This window comes from Sinocyclocheilus grahami, unplaced genomic scaffold (genome assembly GCF_001515645.1).
Source record: "Sinocyclocheilus grahami isolate Dianchi unplaced genomic scaffold, SAMN03320097.WGS_v1.1 scaffold222.1, whole genome shotgun sequence".
Classification (NCBI taxonomy): domain Eukaryota; kingdom Metazoa; phylum Chordata; class Actinopteri; order Cypriniformes; family Cyprinidae; genus Sinocyclocheilus; species Sinocyclocheilus grahami.
This window is the reverse complement of record NW_015505401.1, coordinates 389,780-408,717: the sequence shown is the minus strand read 5'-3', so window position 1 is coordinate 408,717 and position 18,938 is coordinate 389,780. Positions and strand designations below refer to the sequence as shown.

Sequence of the window (18,938 nt, the reverse complement as noted above, 5' to 3'; positions counted from 1 at the left end):
TTTTTTTTTTATTAAAGCGCTGTTTTTTTATCCATGGTTAATTTTAACAATTACAGACAATTAACAGACAATTATGAAAAAGCAATTCATAGGTTGATATTTTTTTGCACAGTGTTATTTTAGTATTACTTCTATATTATAGTATTTATTACAATTTTGAATTTTAAATTGTAGTAATTTTTTAGAGTATATTTCAGTTTTAGCTCCATAAATTTAGTATCTTTATTTACTGTCATTTCAGTTAGTTGTAGTTGAGCTTTTCATCTAATGTCAATATTTAGTTTTTATTTAAATACAGTATATATATATATATACATATATATATATATATAAATATAAAACTATAAAAATACTATAAACCAGCATTTCTGCAATTACTCTGCAATTCTGCACACTTCACTTTTAACCTCATAAATTTCTTTGTTTGATTAAACATATTTAAACAAAGGGGCTTTAGATCAGTATAATGTACCTTTTTCTCTCTAATGTGAAGTCCACCTCTCCAGATCGCTCTCCCATCCACAGAGCTGTCAATCACTGATGGAGAACATAAGCGGGAATCTAGGTACATGGCTGCTTTCTGCCACCTTTATAGTGCAGAAACAAGAGACACAGGGCCATTAGGAATAGAAGAACTCATAAATAGAAAGGACAGGTCTATTATCTCAAGAACGGTGATATTATTACTGGAGAATATTGGATTTTACCCTGCATTGTGTTCAGTGACCATGATCATCTGTGTCGAATGCCATGCCCTCAAGCGCTTCAAAGAGCCAATCACAGGCAACATATCCTTCAACTCTGCCTCCTCATCCACACACAGAACAATCACATCGAGCAAAGACTTCCCTGCAATCAAGAACAAACATTACATCAATACAATAAAAAAAGCATAGTAACACTATGATTACATTATTTGCTGTTAGCAAATATTCTCAAATGTGTAAAACAAAATAAAGAAAATATTACTATGATAACTTTAGAATGCCCAAAACCATTTAATATTCTAAAATAGTACCTGGAGGAGGAAGTTTGTCTGCTAACTGATGAAGACCTTCAGCAGCCTCTTCAAAGAGTCTATCATGATAGTCAATCATCACGAAAAAATAAACACAGAAAGTACATGGAAGTATATGTAAATAAACGTGTCAATAATCAACTTATGAATGACATCAACTAATCCCTGAAACATGATGGTTCAGTTTGAGATATCATGGGGCGACAGTATCAATCACAATCTCTCACTCTGCGTGGGACGGGTTCTCTGTGAGCACGCTCTGTTCCTCTTGCTCCTGAAGGGCAGCAATGCAGGTGTCTAAAGCAGATGGCTCTGATTCCTCACTGTCACTGCGCTGGGAACACACTTCCTCCCACTCTGAGCTGCACCACTGGAAATACACAGTAAAGTGTGTGTGTGTGCGTGGATGATCAGAAGCACTATACCAGGGTTTTTCAATCTTTCATACGTCACAGACAACTACATGTGATCATCCTCATGCAAGTGACCCCATCCTAAACTTTAAAGGCAACTATGTACTTTCATGTATAAAGACTCAATTTATACTAATTTAAATTGTTATAATATATATCATACTAGTACAATACTATAATATGTACTATTCAGAAAATATTTAGTTTCTATTAGGTTCAAATATTTTTTCTACTCACTATAGTACTGAACTGTTAGATGCATATTCATTATTTTATTCAGATTTTTATTATTTATTCATTTTTTTATTTTGAATCTAATTTTACGGTTTACATATTTATTTTAATAAACACCCTTGAACTAATCTACATTATTACTTTTATAATAACCTATGTTTGTCAGACCCAGTTTATGTCATTTGTAACCAGTGTTGGGAGTAACGCATTACAGAAGTAATAATATTACAGTAGTATATTACGTTTTGCTGTAACGCTGTAATATAACGCATTACTAATAAAATTTGGGTAATATTATTACTCGTTACAATCTCAGTAACGCAAGTTACAGCAACATATTACTAACACCGCAAAACAGCACCAGAGAAAAAATTCCGCGGGTAAAATATTTCGTCTATCTTCTGTTGCTGGAATGAGATGTTTGAGATGACTGCAGAGACGGATTCTACATTTGTGAGATGGACACACTCCTGTTATTTTCAGTTCATCGGAGAAAAGGATAAGAATGCTTAGCAATATGTGCGACACCAAACTCTCAACATGGAGAAATAGCACGAGTAAAACCTGGAAACACTGGACTGGTGCCACTAACAGTAAGCTATCAGAGAGAGCTGCGGGGTCAGAGAAGAGAAAAAAGGCTGCGACGAGCGCAGACAAGCAACACAAATTAAGTTGAACTAAAAATAACAAAATCTGTTTTTATTAAATCATAGTCTATATGTAAAATGATGTGATAACTTCCCCGTGCTGAGATGCGTCGTATCATGTGTCGACGATAGCCAGAGATATTGTCAAAACAAAGCATCAAAAATTGGCAATATTACGAGGATTTAGCATTTCCAAGTAATGTTACATTCTTATTATTAGGCCTATTATTATTATTAGGTTACTTTTATTGTTAAATTACATGAAATTATTGCGCCGCAATATTTTTTTTTAAACAGGTCTATTAATTTATACAATTGAATTATAGGCCTATAATTAAAATTATTAACACTGCAGTCATCGATGAAAATTAAGAGCAGCTTTATTTCGTGCACAGATTTTCAAAAACAACCCGTTTAACGCGAAATACGTTTCTTCTCATGTTTTTCACTATAGGCTACGGGCCACAAGAGAAATATTAAGGGAATAATTTAAGACAGATCTATACCATCATCAGCCTATATTGAAGTAATTTTGTCTCTTGTTGTCTAAGAGAATATGCGCCATTAATGCAGCGTTAGAAAGCGCCGTCAGTCTTTTTACTTTCACTTTCTCTATAGTGAGTGTACTGACGTTCACCGGCATAATGCTTGCGCACAGTTTGCGCGTTGCTTGCTTGTGTTGCTTGACCCCGCCCCCATAATATCAATCGTTTATAGGCCACATATTAGGCACTTTTTTTATGTTTATTTTTCAATGTTAATGAAAGTGACACCAAAAATAAGGGAACCTCATTAGGAAACATTGTAAATTAAGCAAGTTTCTGATGGGCCCCGTCAAGCCCCGCCCTAGCGCCGCCACTGATTAGCCTAATTCGTTTTAGCTTGTTTAGCAACTTATATTTTTCATTCTTGTTTCTTCTGAAACCGTTCAAAATTGCCTATAGGCTAGTTATTGTGTTTATTGTTTGTACATTATAACATTTCGCTTTATTTACCGGTGTTATTTATGAATGTAATAATGCGGTTTCTGCGTATCTGTTTTTAACCTAAACTAGTCCTACATACCGGTGTTCCGGTGAATTCAGTTTCCCTGTTTCCCCCCTCACAGCGCCTGCGCAACTTCGCAGTATTGCCAAGTCCGCGGTTTTCCAGCGGTAGTTTTTAGTTGCAATTGGCCGTTTTTTTTAAATTATCCTGGCAACCCTGAAACTTCAGTACTAAAATCATGACGTCATGATTTCGCCCCGGCTAAGCAAGTCAGCTTATGGTGGTTTTGCTGTCTTTCTGCAAGCAACGTTCATTTCACCATGTTAATTAGATCATTTGTAATTAAATACGTATTAATGTACGTGACGTCCTGTTCAATCGCAACATAGAGTCAGATTTCCTGCTAATTCTAACGTTTGCCTGTTTTATGAAGTGTAACACCATTCATTACAATTAGACAGTTAAATTCCTTCGTCAGCGAAGTCATGATTTTAGTACTGAAGTTTCAGGGTTGCCAGGATATATAAAAAAGAAACGCCCAATTGCTACTACAAACTACCGCTGGAAAACCGCGGACTTGGCAACACTGCGAAGTTGCGCAGGCGCTGTGAGGGGAAACAGGGAAATGAATTCACCGGAACACCGGCATCTAAATATGATTTTATAATTGTATGCTACATATACCTACCACATTACCCTCCACTGGGTGTAGAATGAGCAGCAATAAACTACATTTGGGCATTTTATAATACTTCTGTGGATATTGTGGTGAAAGTAACTCAAAAGTAGTGTACCGCATTACAATTCAGAGACAGTAATATTGCAATGTAACTAATTACTTTCAAAAGACAGTAACTAGTAATATATAACGTATTACATTTTGGAAGTAACTTGCCCAAATGCACTAAACAAGAAGCAAATGTGCATGTGTTAATTACCTGTGTTGTACCATAACTGGCTTGAATGGCAAAGTACCATCTCTGTGGGCCAGGACTACCACTCAGAGAGCAGGCTAAATGAATTTAAACAAACACAAAGTCAAGCTTCACACCAAAACTTATGGAAAATGAGAGGCAAATGAGGTTAAAATGCATAAACCTACCTGGAAATGGAGGAATGCGCGTTAAATTCGAATTAGAAATGTTCTTGAGGTTACCAAACACCTTTTTGGTTTCATCAACCCCTGCAATTAAACCAATAACGTTAACGTTACATGTCAAAACAGCCAAAGCAGCACTTCTGACCACTGCTGATATCAATTGCGGCGTCCTCTTACCGTTAAAAGAGCCCTCTTTCTTTGGCTCTAGCTCGATTATAACAACTAGCACGTATCTGTCCATAACTGTATGCTGCCGTGTTGATGCAAGCTAATGTAAACTCGTTGCAGCTCCACACAGACTCCACACACAGCACAAAACACATTTACGCGCGTTTACAACCAACGCGGACGTTCGAAGATAACGTGACGGTGACGCGCGCGCTACCAAAAAATACAGTCGCTAGGAACAGATTAAAACACGCTTATAAATAACAATACGTGGAGATGGGAGTGAACTAAACACAAATTAAAATCATATACTTATTGTTATTCAAATAATATTATCAATGTAAAATAATCTGAGAGCATTACAATTATGACTGAAATATGGAACCACATTTTCATTCTGTTGGTCGGGGGGGAAGTTAATTGCTGCTGTACCACTTCAGCCACATTGAGGTCAAATTTACCAAATGCTTATTTAAAATGTCTAGTTTTTCGAGATCAGCCCAGGTAAGCTGTTTATTATGGCTTACTGTCATACTGGTCAAATGCCATAAATATACTACGCTGTCATCCGATGCTTATTTATGGAAAACGTGATCTTTCTATTGAACTTGTGCGCTCGTATAATGTGTATAGTGTCTGCACTTATGTGCATGGATCTATTTATTTAATTAGCATTAGAAATGAGATCTATTGTAGTGTAGCGTTGAAAATGAGTGAATGTAGTAAACGTGTACTAATGCATTAGTTGACCGGTGACAGGTAAAGTGGACAGTTCACCCGACAATAAAAAAATGTTTTTCTCAACTTCATGTTGTTACATGATATTATTTATTCTGTGGAACACAAAAGGAAATGTTAAGCGGGATGTTATGGACGCCTCGGTCACCATTCACTTTCATTGCATCGTGTTTTCTTGCATTAAACTGAACGTTGACTGATCTGTCATCTGATTAAAATCTTCCAACTATTAGTTATTGCGAACCGATTGTGTTCGGTCATTGAAAAAAAAAATCAGTTTGCATTTCATAAATGGCTTTCTCTTTTTCCCCATAAGCAATGGGCGACCTTTGCCAGATCCTGGTTCCTAATAGACGCTAGGATGCAGCCTCCTGGAAAGATCGCCTCTATGTGTTCAGTGCGTCTTCAAGGAAAGCATAAACCCATTTACCATCCAATGAGTGAGTAAATATGTTGACTAAGCCAACTGAAGGCCTTTCTATTCATCTCCCACCTCATTGATTCATTGTTATGAATTGGCTGGGAATGTGAAGTAGCCGAATGGCCACAAGATGGAAGTAAACGACCACTGTTTAAAATATTGGCATTTCCCTATTCGTATATGTGAAAACAAACCGCCTTTATTTTAGTTGACATTGTCCCATTATGTGTACTATGCTGTTTCTGTATATTATAAATGGGATATTGCACATTGTATTCTGTGTTTATGTTAAGGACTTAAGGATACCATCTGTAATGGTAATTTATGTAACACCCAACATGAAAGGCTGAATCTTTAATAAGAATGTTTTCAAATTGCACGAGTAAACATGCTGCAAAATCATTCTCAGGATTTATTCGTATAAATTCCTGACAGGAATTACAGTTCTTCCCTTGATGTGAATGTGAAAAGCTGCTAGTGTGGCAGCTAATTCCGGAGAGATGTAAGGTGTCATGACTTCTGACTCCGACAGGCTCTGGAATTGATACATTAGTCTGGAGATGCACGCTGCATGTGCCTGCAGCTCACTCCCAGACCCTGCTGATGGTGCTTCCTTCCCGAGACATGCTGGGAGTTTTTAATGAAACTCTCACTCTCTGATAGATGAATGTGCATAACAGGCCAAGAGATGAAAATTCAGGGCTGTGCAGTTATTCTGATAGGCAGCAAAGTCGGAGGAAGGAGGGGGCCGTGTTTTCATTTACTGGGTTTGAAGGAATAGATCATTTTGGCTAGGATTTTTTCAGTTGTTCAGTTAAACCTGTGTAAATGTTTAATCATAAATTCAGTGTTATATTAGATTCCTCTAGCCTTTGTTTTTCATTTCATCTTTAATCTTCAACAACATGGATGTTCACATTCAGAGAGAAATAGTGTTTTAACTGAAGGAGTGCGTGTGCATATATATCGTCGATGGCTGTCACAATACCAAATTTTTAGTAGCTGATAGATAGATAGTTAGAAATGTTAATACATTCATTGCTAATATGCAGTTGAACCTACTTATTATTATTAATATTATTGTTGTTGTTGTTATTAGTTACAAAATGTTAATAATAATAATTACATATTCATATATTATATAATTACAATAATTTTAGTTAATAATAATGGTAATAATAGTAATTAGTATTAGTATTAGTAGTAATTAGAACAGTGGTATGTTTTTTCCTAGTAATTGTTCAAGAAAAAATGCAGTATTAAGAATAAAGAATAAAAAAATGTATTAAGAACAGTGGATTTAATTATTGTCTGTCCACTGTATTTTATTAATATTAATTACAAAATGCATTTTTTATTTTCGTGATTTTCTTAACTTATATCTATATATTATATGTAAGAATATATGTTTATATGTTGTATATACATGTATACTGTATAGGTGTTGTTTATATATATATATATATATATTAGGGAAATAATATTAGAAAATTGCTGGGTATTATTCAAAAATCGCACCCCCCACTCCCCCCCCTCCCACGCATTCACGCACAAACACCCAATCTGTATGATAAACTGTTTAATTCAGAAGATAGGCTACCTTAACTCAAGCCATATAATCATTGTAACGTGCTTAAACATATTAATTTAATAAACATAACCGAATGACGGCACTTATTAACATAACAGTCCGTCGATTAGCATAAATCAACTGCTCATAAGGCTAAGATATTTCCATTTAAATTTTCTATCAATTATATCGTTGGGCAATTATACTGTAGGCTATATAAACTATGGGCATCAGGGAGCCGTTATTCATATGCGGGGCATTGAAATTGCTTTTGAACCCACGCTTGTTTTTTACTTTCGAGATTTGCCTGCTTAAACATATTAATTTAATAAACATAACCGAATGACGGCACTTATTAACATAACAGTCCGTCGATTAGCATAAATCAACTGCTCATAAGGCTAAGATATTTCCATTTAAATTTTCTATAAATTATATCGTTGGGCAATTATACTGTAGGCTATATAAACTATGGGCATCAGGGAGCCGTTATTCATATGCGGGGCATTGAAATTTGCCATCACACATACTGAGCAGCACTGGGCAGTACTTACCACACATTTTACAAGATTAGATGTTTGTCAGTGGTGCTCAGGATCTGCAAATCATTCACCATCATCCTATCAGTCATCTCTCCTTACTCTGTTTATGTGGTAAGTGAAATGTTATGTACTGTAATGTAACAGGCTACCGCTAGCAAGCGGCTAACCATGTCCCTTTAGTGGCTCCATAGAACGCGTTATTTGTTTTCCGCGCCCTTCTGAACACGGATTCAGCTACAGTGACCCAGTTGGGGGTATTTGTGGTCTGCACAGCACTCTTATTTGACATTGTCCCAAGTTACTTTATATGCTACGCAAGTCTTTTTTTTTATGCCACGCAAGTCTACAGTGTGCGCGTGAGACAATGTGCTCTTCTGTTGTCTTTGACTGCTTTTAGGTGCATTATTGGCAGCGCCACCCTCTGCGTCACCACCGCATCAGCACGGAAAACATGGGAACATTTCTTAAGACAATAATTGCACAACCTATTCGATATTCTATAATTAAATCAACTAATCGAATATTCGAAAATCGTGACCCATCCCTAATATATATACATAAGTATAATACATAATACATTTAATATTAATTTATTTATGTATATATTTAGATATTTAAATCTGTTTACATTATTGTTATTATCATTATTATGACTTCCAAGTAATTGTTGAAGAAAACAGTCATAAAAATGCAGGAAAAAAAATGAAGAGTAGACGTTATCTTTTTGTTTGGCAAATAGTAATTATTTTCTGTACTTTATGCATTAGTAGCATATAATGTTAGTATTGACTTGACAAAGAACCAATACTTTACACGTTAAATTCCACTGAGTAATGTCAAGAGTTCAAGCTGAATGTGAAAATGTATCATGTACATGTCTTGTTCCCAGGTGATATTGGAGACCATGTGGTAGTCATGAACACCAGACACATCGCTTTCTCTGGAAATAAATGGGAACAGAAAGTGTATTCGTCTCACACTGGGTAAACAGAGCTCTCTCCTTCCACATTCTAGCTCAACTGAGGACAGAGGACATGCTTTTTATAATCTTTCATAAAATAATGCTCTCAGCTGTGTTTTCTTTGTGCTGACAAAGAGCAAAAACGAAAAAGGAAATCTGAGATCGGACCCACCCAATTTACAATATGCATGGTGCATGTAATAGAAACAATATGCTGCTTTCCAAAATGTTTAGAATGTGACTTATAGGTCTGATTTGAAAAACTAAAGACCTGCTTTTTCATCCCACAGCTACCCTGGTTCATTCAAACAGCTCACCGCAGCCCAAATGCACAAAAAAGACCCAACAGCTGTGAGTATCCTTCTGTAAATTTGGCTTTTGAACTGGACATTTCTCTGTGACAAATTCAATTTTGCAGTGATTTCTACAATTACAGCATCCCCACGTCACTCACAACCTTGCCACTGGTTCAAACCTGTTCATAATTTGAGTCAAATTGCCTTGCACCTTGGAGGGAGGTGAAAATTGACTTCATTTATTAATTTATGTAAATGATGCCCAAATGTTTTTTTTAATAATTTCAGATAGTGGCAGTTGCAGAGCCAAATATTCCCTCACAATCAGCATGCCACACATTTGAATAATAAATGCAGCGCAGACCCCATATTGCCCAGTTCTCCATCATTCTTTCAGTGCTTATCTGTCTTACTATTTTCCCAGTCTGTCCTTCACCGAACTTTGTCCTTTCTCTCTCAGCGTCAGAAAGATTTTAAAGTGCTCTTTCACCACACATTTTACAAGATTAGATGTTTGTCAGTGGTGCTCAGGATCTGCAAATCATTCACCATCATCCTATCAGTCATCTCTCCTTACTCTGTTTATGTGGTAAGTGAAATGTTATGTACTGTAATGTAACAGGCTACCGCTAGCAAGCGGCTAACCATGTCCCTTTAGTGGCTCCATAGAACGCGTTATTTGTTTTCCGCGCCCTTCTGAACACGGATTCAGCTACAGTGACCCAGTTGGGGGTATTTGTGGTCTGCACAGCACTCTTATTTGACATTGTCCCAAGTTACTTTATATGCTACGCAAGTCTTTTTTTTTATGCCACGCAAGTCTACAGTGTGCGCGTGAGACAATGTGCTCTTCTGTTGTCTTTGACTGCTTTTAGGTGCATTATTGGCAGCGCCACCCTCTGCGTCACCACCGCATCAGCACGGAAAACATGGGAACATTTCTTAAGACAATAATTGCACAACCTATTCGATATTCTATAATTAAATCAACTAATCGAATATTCGAAAATCGTGACCCATCCCTAATATATATACATAAGTATAATACATAATACATTTAATATTAATTTATTTATGTATATATTTAGATATTTAAATCTGTTTACATTATTGTTATTATCATTATTATGACTTCCAAGTAATTGTTGAAGAAAACAGTCATAAAAATGCAGGAAAAAAAATGAAGAGTAGACGTTATCTTTTTGTTTGGCAAATAGTAATTATTTTCTGTACTTTATGCATTAGTAGCATATAATGTTAGTATTGACTTGACAAAGAACCAATACTTTACACGTTAAATTCCACTGAGTAATGTCAAGAGTTCAAGCTGAATGTGAAAATGTATCATGTACATGTCTTGTTCCCAGGTGATATTGGAGACCATGTGGTAGTCATGAACACCAGACACATCGCTTTCTCTGGAAATAAATGGGAACAGAAAGTGTATTCGTCTCACACTGGGTAAACAGAGCTCTCTCCTTCCACATTCTAGCTCAACTGAGGACAGAGGACATGCTTTTTATAATCTTTCATAAAATAATGCTCTCAGCTGTGTTTTCTTTGTGCTGACAAAGAGCAAAAACGAAAAAGGAAATCTGAGATCGGACCCACCCAATTTACAATATGCATGGTGCATGTAATAGAAACAATATGCTGCTTTCCAAAATGTTTAGAATGTGACTTATAGGTCTGATTTGAAAAACTAAAGACCTGCTTTTTCATCCCACAGCTACCCTGGTTCATTCAAACAGCTCACCGCAGCCCAAATGCACAAAAAAGACCCAACAGCTGTGAGTATCCTTCTGTAAATTTGGCTTTTGAACTGGACATTTCTCTGTGACAAATTCAATTTTGCAGTGATTTCTACAATTACAGCATCCCCACGTCACTCACAACCTTGCCACTGGTTCAAACCTGTTCATAATTTGAGTCAAATTGCCTTGCACCTTGGAGGGAGGTGAAAATTGACTTCATTTATTAATTTATGTAAATGATGCCCAAATGTTTTTTTTAATAATTTCAGATAGTGGCAGTTGCAGAGCCAAATATTCCCTCACAATCAGCATGCCACACATTTGAATAATAAATGCAGCGCAGACCCCATATTGCCCAGTTCTCCATCATTCTTTCAGTGCTTATCTGTCTTACTATTTTCCCAGTCTGTCCTTCACCGAACTTTGTCCTTTCTCTCTCAGCGTCAGAAAGATTTTAAAGTGCTCTTTCAAGGCTCAAACACCTCGACATTATTAAAGCAGCAGTCTTTCCCTAGCCTGTCTGCTTCCAATATACACCTATACAAGTGTCACCTGTCGCTGACGCGCCTGGATTGAAAAACACTCGCAGCCTGTGCTGTGAATCACACACTCGTGTTTTTGGAGAATTACAAATACCAGGCAGCTCAGATAATAGAAACAGCTTTAAGTCTTCTCATTATATTCTTGTGTTGGATTAGGATGGCACTCGATGAAGCGGAAGTGCTATAGATATGGAATATATTAGAGGAAGAATCATTTTGTGTGTGTGTGTGTGTGTGTGATGATATTCCAAGTCAGACCTGTGGTTATCACACGTTTCTGACACATGCAGGTGATAAAAGTTATGTCTTGTGATAGTGTCATACTCCAGTATATTAGTTTATTTAAGAAGAAAAGCCTGAAATTAATAGAAAAATAATTTTTCACCACTGTGGGGGAAAAAAAACATTTGTACCCAATACATTTCTTAAAGAATTGACCCAAAAATGAAAATTCTGTTATCATTTACTCATCCTCAAGTTGTTCTAAACTTGTACGAGTTTCTTTCTTCTGTTGAGCACAAAGAAGATATTTTGAAGAATGTGATTAACTAAACAGTTGACTGTAGCCATTGACTTCCATACTTGGGAAATAAAAATACTATGGAAGTCAATGGCTACCGTCAACTTGAGGGAGAGTAAATGACAGAATTTTCATTTTTGGATGAACTATTGCTTTAAACTGGACTACATTAACTGCCGCTCTAAACCATGCTCTTAACCCAGGTAAAGAGAAGAGCATTTCGTGAAATATTAGACCATATACATTTACTTAACCTGTTAGTGATGTCTTATTTAATTTATAATTTAGAAGTTAATTTAAAAACAGCATCGTGTGCAATTTACATGTTTGCATACAATTTTTTGAGTGTTTATTAATATATTTAAAAATAAATAGCAACTAAATTTAAGTTTGAGCTCGGTTGTTAACTGTAACTGTATAATAATAATGTGAAAGGGCTCCCTATAGTTTAGAGCATAAGCCGAGGCAGATTTTTGTCCCTATAGAAAATTTTAATTGGATTTATTTAAATAGCTTTTTTTTCAGTAAACCACTGTTTAATTAAAAAAGAAAAAGTTTGCTGTACCAAAATCATACAGAACTGTGACGTCAAAACTGAGCCGTCTTGTTTGTGTACCGTTACACCCCTACACATTTGTAATTTAGAAGTGGAATTAGACGCACTTTTTACCCTGGGTTTTACCCCTGCCACAGAAAAATGCATATAAACAGTCGTCTTTTAGCAGTTGAGGGGAAAAAGTCAAATGATGACTGAAAATGAGTCAACTGGAGTGAAGAAGTGACCGTTTAATTACCTTTATAGTCAGAAAATGCAATTCAGGAAAAACTTAATAGTAAATTCTGCAATATATACTGTAACATGATGATGGGCAATGCTAGAGCCATTATAAAAACAGTACATGTAAGAACATTAACAGTGTACAGTATGATATGATTACCGAGTATAAATTGTTAGCCCAGGGTAAATTATGAACTGTGTGAAAGGTGAAGCAAGATAAACCATTACTCAATTTACCCGGGGTTTAGAATGATGAGTTCAAGTGTTTCTTTCTTTCTTTGTTCCACTTCATTTATAGTGAGATGCAGAGTGCATATCCCTACTCTCGCTACTGTTGTTCATCTCCTTAAAGTAACCTTGACCATTACGTTCCACAGTGACAGTCAGAGCCCATCCATAGTCAAGACACGCAAGCTGCTGACCCTGCATGAGTTTTCTTCTGTGGGATGCAACTGAAGAAGTATAGTTCTGTGTAGATGCTGCACCGTGGCCCAGAAAAAGCCAGCTCAGATTCATCCTGTGCCGCCCTCCATCCTCTCCAGCTTTCTGCTCATTCTCTGTCATTAACAAGATGAATGCTTGACTTGGGCTGAGTTATTCCAGTCGAGGGGGGGGATGTATCAGGGATAATTGTGGATAATGATCAGAGGAAGGTGACGGAGTGGTGAAGAGCGATCACCCCCTCAGACAGCGTTCATCCATCAAACATCTACCAGTCAGAGGAGAGAGAAAAAAATCCCTGATTAATGTTCTGATGAAAGAATGATGGGGTTGGGTTGGTGTTTTGTGGGTGGTTGGATGACGGGTCAAAAATGGACACTTGTGTATTCATGTGTTGTGGTGTAAGCAAAGGGACTGATATTTATCATTTAAATTGCTACCAGTGGAGTGACCGCATTTGCTTCGTATATATTTGAATTTTAAATTTGATGGGCATGATTGGCTTTTACTTTTTGGTTGTGTAGAAATACACCACAGACACATTATCCACCCTTTTTATTCCAATGTAAATAATAATGATAAAACTATATTAAAAAATAACATTATTAATGTTAAATTCATGTTGATCTTTAATTATAAATGAATTTCAATAATTGTAACAATTTTTTAAATCGTTATAATATTTTATACTATTACTTGATACTGTGTTTTTGATCAGTAAAAAACATATTAAAAGTTAGGATATGACCATATTTGGCTGAGAAACAACTATTTGAGAATCTGGAATCTGAGGGTGCAAAAAAAATCAAAATATTGAGAAAATCACCTTTAAAGTTGTCTTTAAAAGTACTTTGTCTTTAAAGTATTACTAATCAAAAATTAAGTTTTGATATATTTAGGACATTTTCAAAATATCATCATGGAACATGATCTTTACTTAATATCCTTTTGGCATAAAAGAAAAATTGATAATTTTGACCCATACAATGTATTGTTGGCTATTGTTACAAATATACCCATGTTGCTTATGACTGCTTTTGTGCTCCAGGGTCACATATATATCAAATTTTCCCCAGATATATGGTCCCCACACTGCAGACTTCCAATCAGATTTATGAGAGCTGAATCCATCTTTGAAGCTGCACCTTTCTGGATGGCTGCTTTGCTGGTCCCCACACTGCAGACATCCAATCAGATTTATGAGAGCTGAGTCACCGGCTCGGAGGCCAGCCAATCACACACTGCCTGTGAGGTCACAGTGGGAAACTTTGCACACTCATTTTTTCTAGCTACTTTTCTTATAATAAAGTGGACTGGCAGTTTATTTCCAACCTTTTTTGTGTATTTTGCACCACCACAGCCCAATAAACAGGGTTAAAGTACCTTTTTATTGACACTGGTATTATTTTAGTGTGTTATACGTAAATATTATGAAAACAAGAAATGTATACTTCTATTCAGCAAGGATGCATTGTATTCATCAGTACAGTGGCATTAGATATTTATATTTTATGAAAGGTTTCTAGTTCAAATAAATGCTGTTCATATGATTCATCAAAGAATCACGTTTTTTTTATATTTTTTTTATTAAGTAGCTGTACATGTTTCAACATTGATATTATAAAAGAAATGTTGAAAAGTAGAGCTCCAAATCAGCATATTAGAATGATTTCTGAAGGATCGTGAGTGATCGTGAGGAACTATATTGTTGGCTGCTAAAAAAATCAGCTTTGCCATCACAGAAATAAATTACATTTTACATTTACATTTTATTACAATAGAAAAGAGTTATTGTAAACTGTAATAATATTTCACAATATTACCGTTTTTACTGCATATATGATCAAATAAATGCAGCCTTGAGCATAAGAGACTTTTTTTGTCAAAAACATAAAAAAAGCTTACTGAACTCAAGCTTTTAAACAATAGCTTAGTGTGTATATATATATATATATATACACACACTGTCAAAACAAAGTCTTAAAAAATCTGTAGATCAAGTACCCTCTGTGTTACACATGCTCATGTCAAAAAGACTTGCTCTAAAACAAAAAGTTTTAGAGGTCAAGTGCTGTGTATGACATACATGCCTCCTGGGAGATACTTTTTCTGCCTTGTTTGGCGGCACACATGAGATCCTCCAAGACATTTCATATCACTTGAGATTGTTGCCACTGCTGTACTGCTGTTAAACGGCTTATAAACCCTTTACATTTGTACAGCTTGTCCCGCAACTATAGTCAATAATGTTTCCCATCCTGAGTATTTCATTGGCACAGCACATCTCCCCCTGGCCTATATTACTTCTGGACTTAAAGGGATAGTTCACCCAAAAATGAAAATGTGATGTTTATCTGCGTACCCCCAGGGCATCCAAGATGTAGGTGACTTTGTTTCTTCAGTAGAACACAAACGAAGATTTTTAACTCAAACCGTTGCAGTCTGTCAGTCTTATAATGGAAGTGAATGGGAATCATGGCTTTGAGAGTCAAAAAAACATACATAAACAAAATTGAGATTGTAGATAGTGTCAATAGTCCACTTGAGAGATAGGTGGCAGTAATGCATTTATAAGTCTGCGATCTGCTGTAAAGCAGGAAGAAGAAGAAGAAGACGCGTCACGCGCCAGCTGTTGAGAACGCGCTCAGGACAGTTCAGACATTGCAGTGCATCAGAGGTAAAAAACTATATAAATACTGCACAGATCGATCTTTTCGTGTCTTTACACATCAATGTATCGTCACGAGCCGCAGGGTTTCATTTGGTTGTGTTTGTGTATGTTTTTTTTACTCTAAGCCGTGATTCCATTCACTTCCATTATATGACTGACAGACTGCAATGGTTTGAGTTAAAAATCTCCGTTTGTGTTCTACTGAAGAAACAAAGTCACCTACATCTTGGATGCCCTGGGGGTAAGCAGATAAACATCACAGTTTCATTTTTGGGTGAACTATCCCTTTAATAGACAAAAGTTGTGGCATAGAGCACTTTTTTTCCTTTCCAAAAAAACAAACCGATTCTCAGCATCCCAACATTTTTAATGCAGGGTTTGTATTTGTTTTCCAAATTATAACATACGACTAATAAGGGCATTGCTCTTCCTGTGACCTTTAATGAACCTTTCACTCTACAGGTGACTGATGAATTCATTAATTGAAATCATACGAGTGTGGTCAGATGAATCTCAAGGTATGAAATTAAATGGCTTTGTAGGTGCTGTAGAAGATATTGAGATTTGGAAAGTGCAGTATTACTGCAGGAGGTATAAAAAGATGATACGAGTCAGAAGGTGTGGTGTGGCCTGGGGCTGCTGTGAGGAGCTTTCAACTGGCTAAAGGAGATTTACCCTCTCTCATATTCTGTAGATTTGATATTACTTTAGTGTTAAATCACTGAACGCTGAAAAGCAAGTGACACTCTTCCTCAGTTGGATTTAAAGGTCTATGTTACAGCATTTCAAAGGCAGTTTGTTGTGCCAAAAGATGTACATAGGAAATGTATATGTAGTTTTACTTGCTAAGGAAAGGCAGAGTGTTGTTACTCTTCAAAGTGGCTTGTTTTTTTCACCTGGCAAAGGATGAGTGACGACAAAATGTTCAACTATATTCCCTTCTTGTTAGATACAGTAATTTGGTTCATTAATGCACATTATTTGATAGCTGTGTCTTTCTTTGGCATGAATGAAGACCTCTAACCACCAAAGCAGCTCTTTTGCCTTGGTTTGAGCAATAGCCAACTGCAAAATTCTTTTAAGAACACTATGGTACATGTGGGCAGTGGAGAACTTGAATCCTCATTTCTTCAGTCTGTTAAATATGTACATTACCTTGTCTTCAGTGTACAGTACTTCATGTAATTTCCAGTAATATAATCATAAACTACTGATTTAATTTTGGTTCTGATTCATCTTAAGAATCTTGGTTTCTTAGTAGTTCTGTTAACGAATCTACTAGTACTTTTCAGCAATAAATATTTGAAGAAAAATAAAGGAATCAAAGTCCATTGACTGTTTTAATAATTAGCTTAAATCAACTTGTTAAAAATGGTGCTTACACATATATTTAATGACTATTCTGAGTCTTTTTAAATTTGGCATAATGCAGTAGGCCTATATATACTAAACATTAGTAATATATAGTAGTATATATTTATATATAATTTACACATTCTCACAATTAGATGAAAGTTGTGTTGTGGTTGATTCACTGAAAAGAACCAGCTCATAAGAATCAGTTGTTCAGGAATCAGAATACCTTTGATGCTTTTGATTCACTTGAAATGATTGACTCACAAGAATCAATTGTTCAGGATTCTAAATACAGTAGTTGATTTGGGTGTTTTTGATTCACTCATAAGAATCAATTATTCAAAAATCAGACTACACTAGTTGCTTTATCTGATTTTGTCATTGATAATCACCGTTGTGCTGTAAATTCAGTAACAGTGTTCCAGTGCCATTGAAAATATATTGCTAGAAACTCTTTCATAGTAATTTTGGTCATTATGTTCCCAACCCTTATTACATATATGCAAATTAACGCGATTACTTGCATGATTGTGTAAGCCATTCACAAATCTTCAGGTTATAAATTTACCAAAACTAAGGCTTTATGTCAGTGTTGGAGTTCATGTCATTTTTTTTTTTTTGATAATGCATAATGCATAGTGTCATGTGACGGACTGGTTTTCTCTAACTTGAGGTTGTGCCTCTAAAAGGGAAAAGTTGAAAAGTTGTTTCAATATCATTTATCCCACATTGTGTTTTCTAGTTGATCCAGTCCAGGCAGCTGGTATTTGAGATCAAAAGTATGTGTGGTTGTTCTCTGTGTGTTGGTTAGGTTGGGGTCGCTGTGTGATGCCCAGAGTTCATACTCCTCTCAAACAAACACTGAGGCAACCAACTGTGTGTCTATTTCTACCTATATGGCTGGTTTTGTTTGTTGTCCCCATTGTATTATTTCACACAAGCCGATTCCTCCTGAGGCGCCACATGGAGCGTGTAATTAAAATATATCGGCGGGAAGGAGACGACAATGTGATAATGAGACAGGCAGATCTCCTGTAATTAAATTGGAGTAAAGCAACGTGATGATTGTTTGGTAACATTTGATTGGCTGATAAGCCGGCGACCACAACAGTCTGACCACAGCTGTAGTAAATATGAAATTCAAAAGATTGTAAATTTGACTTGCTTCAGCATTTATAGGGCATTAACTGGCTGGCAGTTTGATGTGTCCCTAGACTCAAAGATTTTGAGAGGCATTGCTTTATTTAATGTGGCTGAACCACAGCTCTTCCCATCTGTGCCAAGAGATCTGAGAGTTTAACCTTATTTCACCCCTCAAGCGTCTCTCTGCATACACTCTTTTATGATTATAGAGCAATATGCAAATCTTTATATATTAAATCATGTCATTTACCTATGTCAGAATTAAATGCACAGCTGACGATGACTCAGGCATTTGATTTAAGTGTCATGTTGCGGTTTTTATTTGAAGTGCTTGTAAATGCCCGTTTACACCAAGAACAACAGCTGTAGAAAGTTTGTTTTAAAATATAAAAAACAAAGTATACTTTGGCCTTGAGGTTTTTTTAAAAGTTGAACCTTCTACTCGACACATGCATCTTAAAACATGGTGCTGATGTGCAAGACATGGCATAATTTAAAAGCCGTGTTGATTAGTGTGTGCAACCGTGGCTCTTCATTTACACAGAATTCAAGTCTAAACTGATATGACCTAAATTGGCTTTATTTTTATTTGTTTTGCAGCCAGTATTTCCTTCTGGAAATGTAAATCCGCTTGGTTTC

At 36.0% G+C, this 18,938-nt stretch overlaps 2 protein-coding genes and 1 long non-coding RNA gene across 4 annotated transcripts in view; 2 read left to right on the top strand and 1 right to left on the bottom strand.

The window, feature by feature from the left end:
• Positions 1-4,763, bottom strand: part of mtbp (MDM2 binding protein) — a 26,339-nt gene extending 21,576 nt beyond the window's left edge. The window contains exons 1-7 of one of the 2 annotated variants that reach the window (XM_016287385.1): positions 4,576-4,763; positions 4,402-4,482; positions 4,238-4,311; positions 1,246-1,388; positions 1,019-1,077; positions 708-849; positions 473-587 (exon numbers count right to left, since the gene is read on the bottom strand). In XM_016287385.1, the coding sequence (XP_016142871.1) occupies positions 473-587; positions 708-849; positions 1,019-1,077; positions 1,246-1,388; positions 4,238-4,311; positions 4,402-4,482; positions 4,576-4,639 (678 nt within the window). In that variant the 5' untranslated portion in view covers positions 4,640-4,763. The remainder of the gene's footprint in view (positions 1-472; positions 588-707; positions 850-1,018; positions 1,078-1,245; positions 1,389-4,237; positions 4,312-4,401; positions 4,483-4,575) is intronic. The other variant, XM_016287384.1, reaches the window with a different exon arrangement.
• A 188-nt stretch (positions 4,764-4,951) lies between these two features.
• On the top strand, positions 4,952-9,462 carry LOC107596626 (39S ribosomal protein L13, mitochondrial-like). The gene is made up of 5 exons (XM_016287386.1): positions 4,952-5,070; positions 5,621-5,744; positions 8,727-8,820; positions 9,089-9,149; positions 9,383-9,462. Exons 1-5 carry the CDS (start codon positions 5,044-5,046, stop codon positions 9,440-9,442), a joined length of 366 nt encoding a protein of 121 aa, XP_016142872.1. The 5' UTR covers positions 4,952-5,043; the 3' UTR covers positions 9,443-9,462.
• Positions 9,463-10,467: 1,005 nt separating this feature from the next.
• Positions 10,468-11,197, top strand: LOC107596746 (uncharacterized). The gene is made up of 3 exons (XR_001610396.1): positions 10,468-10,555; positions 10,824-10,884; positions 11,118-11,197. It is a non-coding gene; the product is annotated as an uncharacterized lncRNA (long non-coding RNA).
• Positions 11,198-18,938: the final 7,741 nt, after the last annotated feature.

Bases quoted from the DNA above. Each gene is read 5' to 3' on its own strand.
- LOC107596626 (XM_016287386.1), top strand. From the start codon at position 5,044: ATGTCTAGTTTTTCGAGATCAGCCCAG. The intron at 5,071-5,620 runs GTAAGCTGTTTA...TTTCCCCATAAG, and splicing joins GTTTTTCGAGATCAGCCCAG to CAATGGGCGACCTTTGCCAG. The intron at 5,745-8,726 runs GTGAGTAAATAT...TCTTGTTCCCAG, and splicing joins ACCCATTTACCATCCAATGA to GTGATATTGGAGACCATGTG.